The 10,276-nt window shown below is 42.1% G+C and overlaps 2 protein-coding genes across 2 annotated transcripts in view; one reads left to right on the forward strand and one right to left on the reverse strand.

The window, feature by feature from the left end:
- Positions 1–5,449, forward strand: part of SARC_03248 (hypothetical protein) — a 6,141-nt gene extending 692 nt beyond the window's left edge. The window contains exons 2-9 of the mRNA XM_014302973.1: positions 382–562; positions 824–984; positions 1,134–1,409; positions 2,048–2,173; positions 2,406–2,641; positions 3,134–3,224; positions 4,115–4,221; positions 4,925–5,449. Of these exons, the coding sequence (XP_014158448.1) occupies positions 382–562; positions 824–984; positions 1,134–1,409; positions 2,048–2,173; positions 2,406–2,641; positions 3,134–3,224; positions 4,115–4,221; positions 4,925–5,005 (1,259 nt within the window). The 3' untranslated portion in view covers positions 5,006–5,449. The remainder of the gene's footprint in view (positions 1–381; positions 563–823; positions 985–1,133; positions 1,410–2,047; positions 2,174–2,405; positions 2,642–3,133; positions 3,225–4,114; positions 4,222–4,924) is intronic.
- Positions 5,450–6,711: 1,262 nt separating this feature from the next.
- Positions 6,712–9,014, reverse strand: SARC_03249 (hypothetical protein; the record flags this gene model as incomplete). Its single annotated transcript, XM_014302974.1, has 1 exon — positions 6,712–9,014. One exon carries the CDS (start codon positions 9,012–9,014, stop codon positions 6,969–6,971), a length of 2,046 nt encoding a protein of 681 aa, XP_014158449.1. The 3' UTR covers positions 6,712–6,968.
- Positions 9,015–10,276: the final 1,262 nt, after the last annotated feature.

Here is a 10,276-nt window from a genome sequence, read left to right on the forward strand (position 1 = left end):
TATATATATATATAGTATATATATATATATATATATATATATATATATATATATATGTATATATGTATGCATGTACGTATATATATATATATATATATATAAATATGTGTTCTTCACACGGACACATGCTATGTATATCTCTTTGCGTTCGCTACGATTCTTAGATAATATTATATATTTACCACTTGTTCGACAATAATCAATGCTTTTTCCGATTATATGCATATGAAAATCGGAATGGGAGACATCGGAATGCTGTGCAGATACTATCGTTGCTGACTGTGTTATAGACGGATGTAGTCGTTGAAGCTCTGTTTATCGAGTGTTTTTTTTCCGAATTAATGCCAAATATTGTAATTACGCAATCAAACATATTCACAGTCGAACGAGGATTGGCACCACAAGACGGCCCGGAGCAGAAGAAACAAAAACTTGATTCTCCCGGGCCCAATGCACAACAGTCTAACTATGGAATGCCACAGATGCAACAACCAATGAATACGCAGCATATGAGCATGCCACCGCAGCAGATGTACGGCATGAATCCCCAAATGCAGCAAGGGTATGTATGTCTTCAGGGCGTTTGTGGAGTACACTAGCAATTTTTTTATGGGAAAATACAGATCTCCGATGAATCATATAGTCAGTTCGCAACATATGCGCGTATAGATGAGTTTTACGATAGGGGTCATGTATGCGTGCTGATCATTTATTGGGGACTGACATGTATCTATAGGAGAGTGCTGCTGTGATATGATAAACGCAGTTTATGCACTCGGTGTGTTTGTGGGAACTTTTCTAACGGTAAATCATTTGCCTCCAGATACAACCCGTACATGCAAATGCCTGGTCAAATGCCTGGTCAACCGATGCAAATGCCTGGATATATGGGACAAATGGGACAAATGGGGGGCCATATGATGGGTCACATGGGCGCACCCGGAATGGGGCCACCAGGACCGATGAATGGAGGCCGACCGATGGGTAAGTAGTTGTTGGTAGTAAGCCAAATCTAGTTGATTGTGTGCGTTGGTCTGTATTGGCATGATATTCGCATTGAATACATGATCTATGAGGCTCCTGGTTGTCATCAGACAAGAACCTCACATAAAACATTTTACTGTCAACTCTAGGTATGGGCATGCCAGGGCAAATGGGACAAATGGGCCCTCCTCCTAATCAGCCACCCAATACCGGTATGAACCAAAACTCAAATACCGGTTCGCCGAACTCAGCTCCAGGAGGACCACACCCAGGCCAAAGCCCAGGCTCGAACCCAATGAACCAACAAAGTCAGACTCGTACGTCTTTGGCCGCGGATGGATCTACCAGAGGGTCTGTTGGTGCGGGTAGCGCCCCAGGACAGTCACAGAACGGGCCGCCGGGTGCGTCTGTAGATAGCTCAGCAGGTAATGATCGTATCTATGTTCAAATATATCTTTAGACTTCTTTGTTTACGTACATGGTTTGCGTGAGGGATAGTCTATATGTTCTTACCGTATTTATGTAGTGATAACTCATGGTGCATTATCGCTGGGGAACAATGGATCTGTGGCTAGCTCAGCAGGTGTCTACCTACAGAATTGGATCTCGGATTTACGTTCATCCCAGTCTTTGTTTTTTTGTATGTATACGCGATATATTTCTAGTGCGTACGATGTCGCTGAAGAAGAGTGTGCGGTCAGCCAAACAAATACTTTCAAATGTATCTGCGGCTTGTATATAAACAGATAAACCCTAATCTAGTACTATGAGTGTGTAGTATTGATTTTGTTGTCCAAACCAATTCATAAAGGGGCCAACCGGGGACCAGTGCATATATAGTCAGTCTAGGGCACATAGATGTACACAGGAACAATTTTCTGCTAGAAGACTGTTACAGCCCACACCTACCAAAGCCTCCGTCACATGCCTCCCTACACACGGATACACATGATGTATACCAGTCCCATTCGAGAGTATTCGAACCGTCCCACGCTTTTCTACATACCGTATGTATGCGTTTGAGTGTATGCGAATCTCATTGAGTGCTGGGTTTCGTTAACAGATGGTTCCGGGACGTCCCAAAAACCTGTAGTACCTTCTGGTAGCAGTGCACCTGCACCCGGTTCTTCCGGACCGGGACAGGGTGCAAATGGCCCGCCTTCAATCTATTATACACAAGGGCAAGGAGGTAAGGTCGTGAGATATACACACACACACACATATATATATATATATATATATATATGTATATATATATGCATATATATATATATATATCACAAGTTTCATCTGAGTGTCCAAGTTTAGTACTCGTTGTATTCAAACTCGAAGCATTCAAGCAAAACATTGAATATCACGTTCCCATTCTTGATCCCAATCTCGTATGCTGTCTCATCGCTTACCTACCGGCCCTCCCTCAGGCATAAATGGACCTCCTCCTGGTATGAACGGCCCCAATTCTGGCAGAAACGGGCCCCCACCAGGCATGAATGGCCCACCTCCGGGTATGAACGGTCCACCTCCTGGTATGAACGGTCCACCTCCAGGCTATCGTGGAGACCCCAACTTCAGGCCAAATGGCCCCCCTCCGAGAATGGGGGGCATGTACAACGGCCCTCCAGGGCAACAACGGTCCTCCCCGGGACCACCACCCTCGGTAAGTTTACGTATATATGGATATGTAGTCTTTTTCTACTTGTTTGGGTGTGTGCATTTGTGTGTATATATGCATGTACTCGTAGGCATGCCTGGGGAAGCACGTGGTACGGACTTGCGACATGTTTTAGAATATTAGCGCGCTTTAATATGAAGCTATACCTGGTATAAGTTCAGAAATGTAGGCATGCGTGAGTGTTCCCATATATACCGCTCGAATTTGTATGGTCATGTGCATCCAGAGTTGTACCGAACGTCACTATAGCAGAGCCATTCAATACACACCCCTCCCTCATGCAACCGAACCCGCTCGTGGTCAGCAAGCCGTTTATAATTGGAAGGGGATTGTTATAGCGGCGATCATTTAAGAGGATGTTGTAGATGATATGGCTTGCTGGAACTAGAACTGAAAGTCTTTTTACCAGCCCATGGACTGCAAGCCATGCACCAAAGCATTCACTCATACGGCCGGTCCTTTTTTTTCACTTAACAGGGCGGCCCTCCCCCGGCATTTGGGGCCTACTCCGCCGCGCCTTCGGGACCACCGCCCGCGTTCCAGGCGTACACCAAGGAGGAGCCTGCAGGTAAGTACTTCTTGACTAAGCTTAATGTAGATACTGCTTGACTAAGCTTAATGTAGAGCGATCCAGGTTGATAGGATTGTTATGTTATAACCTGCTGTGAGCAAACTGACGCATTGCCCAACTGCTCTGTCTATACATCCCTCTTGTAAATATATCCAGTACTCGTTCGTCAGCCGCTCCTTTACTGCCTATCGACAGAAGTTGTACACCACTTTAACTACTCAGTCAGAACTCCGCTATCTTGTATATCGACAAACTCGCGGTGCATCTGTGAGCTCTCGCTCTCTCTGCCATTCAATGATACGTTCACTTTTTTTTATACATCATCTTGAGCCCCTTCTTTCGCCCGTTCCTATCCATCTACTGACTCACGTTCTGTCCATCTCTATCATTTCCACCAGTGCCTCCTTGTCTATCTATTGACATACTGTTTGTGCTTCTCTATCCTTGACGACTTCAATTTCCTCACCACCTTTCTTATTGGTTTACTATCACACTATTTGACACATCTTTCCTATAAGTCGGACCTTTTTACTACCTTCCTTTTCCGTTTACCACCATACATATTGTACATCTCTATCCCATTCGTCTTGAAGCCCCGTTTTCTAACATACTTTCTGCACATAAGTATCCTGTACATCGTCAACATTCTTACAACCTTCCGTATCCGTTTACTTATATCTTCTGCAAATACCTATCCTGTACATCGTCAACCTCCTGACCACCTTCCTTATCCGTTTACTATCCTTATCCGTTTGCTAACATATCTTTTGCACATATCTATCCTGTACATCGTCAACCTCCTGACCACTTTCCTTGTCTGTTTACTATCCGTATTCGTTTACTATCCTTATCTGTTTACTAACATACCTCTCCATCATCTGCACCAGTCCCTGGCAGTGCCGCGCCGGCTCCTGTGCGAGCAACTACACCGCCCGTAGGCCCTCCGGTGCTGAAGGATAGCAAGCTCATCTTCTGGCACGCAGATAAATCAATGGTATGTCAAAACGTTAAAGCGTCTTGTTATATGCGTGTTTGGCGAGTGGTAATGGGTTTGTCGAACTGGGTTTTACGCTATGGGATGGTATGTCAAACGTAAAAGTGTCTGTCGGTACGTTTTGAGTGGGTAGGAAAATTTTGTTAAACTGTTTTGACACTGCCAATGTGCAAGTGACTGACAATGCGTTTGTAGTGAGTGTGAATAGGTTTATTTGAACTGTTTTCGCACTATGGGATGGTATGTCAAGCGTAAAAGAGTCAATAAGTTGTTGACGAGTGTGAATAGGTTTGTCGAACTGTTTGGTTCTTGTAAGTCAATACTATAGAGGCAACTATCACTAGCCACGATGAGGAACATTAGTATGCGATGAGTAGAATAAACTATCTGTGGATAGAGGGCCATGCGTGCACGCTTACTTACATCATCGATAAGTATATACACATTGATATTTGAAGAGTGGGAGCTCTTTCAGTATGCTATGTTAGTGCCATAAAGTCGCCGCTAGCCCACAGAGTGTTTATATTATCATTCACTGCCAATCGAAAGCGTATATATTATGGCATGTGTAAAGTGAGAAGCCTTCTAATCGAGCGTAAAAGTGTTGGAAGTCCGTTCCTATCCCTCATCTTTATATATATATATTTATCTGTATGTGTATATATGTATATATATATATATTACCATCTTTATATTTTTTAAGGAGGAGGTTCGAGCCGAGCTACCTCAGTACGGAATGAATCTTGCAGAGATCAGCAGTGGTCCCCAGCCAGCCGCCATGTGAACAGAGACTACCGGAGTGTGTTTGCATCTGACAGGCGAGTGTACCATGCGGTAGGTCGACGTGCTCATCGCGACAAGGTAAATTAGTGGGCAATTGCTGGTGAATTAGTTCTACACTATTAATATAAACCAAACGACCACGCACCGTGGGGAGAACAATTTGGGCCTTGAATGCCCTGATGCGGCCTTCACTGGTTGATACTTACACTACACACAGCATTTAGTCGTATGTGGGTGGATTGGATAGGCGCTTGAACCTGCTGAATAGTATGGGTCCGGTGTCAAGGCACGTGCAGTGTTTAATGGAGAACGCTCTGTTGCGTCATCATCGGCGTCGTCGTCGACAAGTACTTGCTTATTTAGTAGTATCGAATATGCAACAGCACCATCCATGGGGATTCCAATACAAACAATAAAGTTATGTAAGAAACTATGTGCTTCGGAATTTGAACTATGAACCGAGTTAGAGAGGAAAATCACAAATTGGATAGGGGTGTCTCAAAATGGCAGAATGGGAATGGGATTTCCTTCCGATGACATCCGCAAGTTATGTTGGACTGCTTATCGATTGCATTTTGCGTGGATGAAGTATGAGGAACCCGAAATTAGGAAGGAGAAAGAAGGATTGGATTATATCTCACCGCTATTCGATTGCGCTTTGGATGGATAAAGTATGAGAAATTCGAAATGGGATGACAAAAGAGGATTGGATTTAATCACGCTGCTTATCCACTGCGCCTGGGATGGATCAAGTATGTCAAAGTCGTATGTGGCGCAACTGAGATTCTTTCTTTCATCGTTCAGGATATGAATATACACGAGTGCACGGGATGGATACTTTGTTTCTATGGCCGCATGTTGGTCTTTGTTGCGTTATTCTAGTTTATTGATACCTATAAGTTGATACCTATAAGGGCGCAGGTTCGTAAGACAGGGAATGGACAGTATGTACAAGAATTTCTGTAGAAGTGTTTCTATATGCACTCTCTAGAGTTGTGACATATACATAAATATACAGCGATGCCTTTGCAATTACATATGTACATTATGAATGTCTGGTTCACTACGTTTGGTGATAGATTATTGCTGTGAGCTTTTCATACCGAGTATGTATGTATACAAATGCACCATACACTACCAGATGATGGGATATTTCTATCCAGGGTAAACAGACGAAGGCATTTTCAACCCGGAATATTCCGTAAATACTATACATTTAATATTACCCTTACGTGTACTGACACTATACGGATGTTGAAATAGATATAAATATATATATTATAAAAATGAATATATATATATATATATATATATATACATATATATATATTATTATATATATATATATATACATATATATATATATATATATATATATATATTATATATATATATACACATAAATATTATCCATATTACTACACACACACACACATATATATATATATATATATATATAATACTCACTTATCAACATGGCCATACACATGTCTATTCGCACACACATAGACATACCAATCCACTTTGCCATACACGAGCCTGTTTACATTCCCATATACATATATATTGACATACTCATGTACACATACCTATCCAGGCACGCATATAGCCATATATAATTACTTATTATATACGCATACGCACGAGTCCATGACTGAAAATTGAATACACTCAACAAGTGAATAGAAATAGGGACCTGGTCATTCTGAGCAATTTACACTAAATATTTAATTAACTCTTTGATCGGACGGTCTATTTAATGGACTCAAGTATAAGCATTTCCCAACCCTATCTATACGCGAGTGCACCATATGGAAATTCAATTCAAGACTCAATCAAGTCGGCTTGCATAAAACGACTGCTTGTTTCTTCCGCCTGCAATAGACAGACTGTCAAGACTGCCTCCGACACTTCACTACCAGGGCCATCCGACCAGGGGGGGTTAATACGCATATATGTAGATTTCAATTTGGGCGAGACTTTTTTCGGACTCTGCTCTGTTCACTTCCGTCGTGAAGTCGCAGACGTGCCATGCTCTGGTCAGAGGGAGTGTCGGGTCTGGTCACCTTTTGCAAAAGGCTTCCTATTCTGTTGTAATCTGAAAGAGTCTCGCTGACCAGTTTTAGCAAATTCGAAGCAGCTTTCTCCCTCACTCTAATCAAACAGTTTGCAACGGCTGAAGCGATTTCTTCTTTGTGTGAATCATAGAATCTCAAGATGTTGGCTTTTGTAAGTTTCACCGCTTCCTTCCCTCCTACACATACATACGCCCTTTTCATGATTTCGGCGATGACTGCAATTGGTTTGGATTCGAATTCGTCCTTGATCATAATTCGTTGTAGGCGCTCGATTTTGGACTTTACCGCATGCGGAGGGTTCCATGGCAAAGTTTTTCCAGTTAAGTCCCGTAGATAAATTCTGAGTAATCTCGTAGACTGCTCAAACCCTGATAGCATCTCTTTGTTCAAATCGACAAATTTCCTCTGCCGCTCTTTCTCGCAGTATGTCATAACCTCCCCTCGACCCCTTTGCTTTAAAACAAATCGTAGTCCACTATAGTTAGATCCGAAAAGATTCAGCTGGTGCTCCAGCAGCCTTCGGACATATTTCATAGTTTGTGTTTTTACTGCTCGGTCACGTATTCGTGTATCTAGACTACCAAGATACGTAGAACTATTTAAATTCTCCGTTTCCGATATAAAATTATCGCGCTCAAAAAAATGCCATCCGTTTGCGACGGCCGCAATTTCAATCAGAAGTGATTTCCCATGCGCTTTTGCTAAAGCTTTCAGATTCTGAAGGACTGGGGCCACATCGAAGTCTTTGTATTGAGCGCAATTGACGATCGCGGGCAAAGCATCAGTGTCGCATGTATCATCCTCGCGTATTGTTGCCTTGATCTGCTGCAGGCTCTTGATTATCTTCATTCTATCACGTTTGTATGCTAATTCGTCAGGATTCTCATCAGTATCGTCAACGAAATCTTTATCTGTGTCTTCCCCACTGTAATCTTTTTCATCACCATATTCGATCTTGCCCTTGAGCTGATACTTCTTCATTAGCATTCCTTGAAAGTAGTCCAAATCACGATCGACATGGATAGCTTTACGTGTACCGTCCCATTTGGTTCTTACTATTGTGACTTTTTCTACGCCAACATAATCATCTACGGAATTTAGCATTGTCCAAGGTCCGTACTTAACCTTCCCCGCCTCTCTAGCCAAACAGAGGAAGACATAAGGACGCTTTTCTTTGAGAAAGCGCCTTGACTTGTTGTTTCGCAGTGGATTGGAATCGCCCAGACCAGGAACATCGACCAGGCTGATATTTGGCGGTAGCCGTTCTTCGAAGTTGGCTGTAATTTTGATCTCAGCTATACTTTCACCTTCATTGTCGAACTCGCTGAGCGCAACACGAGCTAACTCGTATGACGAGTATGTATTATAGGTAACCCATTTACCGAATTTAGACACCAGATTGGGAGGGACTTCATCCAGCATCGCATCTAACTCCACTTCCGTTTTGTTTCTCGTTGTATACCCTAAATTTCTCAAGATATCACGTAATTCATCCAGATCATCGCTAGCCCAATTTTTAAGCGAGTTTCGATCTTCTTCCCATTGAGTCTCAGAGAGATAGAGCACTTCTATTCTCACCTGTCCTCGCATCAATTTCGGATCAGACTCGCATCTGAGCACATTCCTAGACACGGCTTCCAGATCATACTGAGATACTTTTCCAAATCGTATACCTGTAAGAGCATTGAATAGCGTACTTTTTCCAGCACCGGTTTGGCCGATTAAAGCAACTTCTACCAACCCACTATCTTGCTCCAGGTGCTTAGCTACATCTTCCGCACTGGTCTGTCCAAACAAACTTTTAGCTTTCTCTTGTATTTTGTGTGATTCAAAACGAAGCATATCGATGGTAACGTTCTCATGATCAGCAAATTTCCGACAAAGGTGCTCGTATAGGTAGGTCTCACGTAGTGATGTTGCATTTCCCTTCATTGTTCGAAATAAATACTTGCTTCCAAATATCGTGCCATTTTATACTTATTATAATTTATTTGTACAGATTGTGATCCTGCTTGAACGTAGAATATATTTCTATAAAAAAAAGTTCGACGACTCGAATTATATATTTTTCTAAAAAGAAAAACAATATATTTATGTACATATGTATTTGTTTAAAAAAACAACAACACTAAACACAAGTGACAAAAGGGACAAACGGCACGCGCCAGCACTCCAACAGGCGGCAGCCGGTAAGTGCATTGTCCAGACTCCAGTGTACTGTGTGTGAATGAACTTCCATGGGAGTTCCACCGAATTAAAAAATAAAAGTGGTATGTATGTATCTCAGTATTGAAAAAAAAATTGCTTCGTTATCCAATGGAATAACGATTGCATTCGGAGTATTTTTAGATTTCTGTTTGTCCTAAAATCTATTTTGTTTTAATTTTTGATTTTGGTCTGTGACATGTGTTTGTTTTTAAAAAAACAAAACAGAAACAAAATATGTATAGATGGCCTTCTATGAATCTATGATACAAGAAGGCTATTTTTTGTTTTTTTAATAAAAAATCAGATAGTTTTTTTTTTGTTGTAAGGTGTGGAACTGTGGATTGTGGAATAAATACTGTGTGAGACTGTGACTCTGTGGAACTTTGGAAGTGTGTATATTTTACTACTCTGGTGTATAACGTCCTACGTACGTTAGTCCGTTGTGGCAATTTTTTCTTTCTCTATGTAGGTCTAGAGAGGGTCATGGACACACGGGTGTATATTGTATTGGCAAAAAATACATATTTACACTCACGCATGTGCATAGTGCGCACAACAGCCAACAATACTCTTTTTTCCAAGTAGCCTACAATAATACAACGCTATGTAACAGGCGGCTAACATATATTAGCTGTGAGTGTGAGGGGGTATGTAAGGGGCTGAGGGCTTAGCTGCTTAGGGCGCCTCAGGCTGAGGTCGCGGAGCGCCAGAGCCGTTGAGTCCGCCAAAGAATTGAGATCCTGTGAGGCTGAGATCTGAGTCCAGACTCTAGAAGGAACTCTCAGGGGAGTGTTGAATAGGAATCACTGCGTCACTGTCGAACAGTATGCTCAATTACTCGTGTTATCCTACCAATCATATGTCAATTCAACGAACTTCCAACCCTTGTACGTATTTACGTCTTACATACACAACTCAACGAGTCAACAACACTCAACAGTTATGACTCATGAGTTAGCACTCTCTCCGTGTGAACTCTGGAGTGC

This window comes from Sphaeroforma arctica (genome assembly GCF_001186125.1).
Source record: "Sphaeroforma arctica JP610 unplaced genomic scaffold supercont1.161, whole genome shotgun sequence".
NCBI lineage: Eukaryota > Ichthyosporea > Ichthyophonida > Sphaeroforma > Sphaeroforma arctica.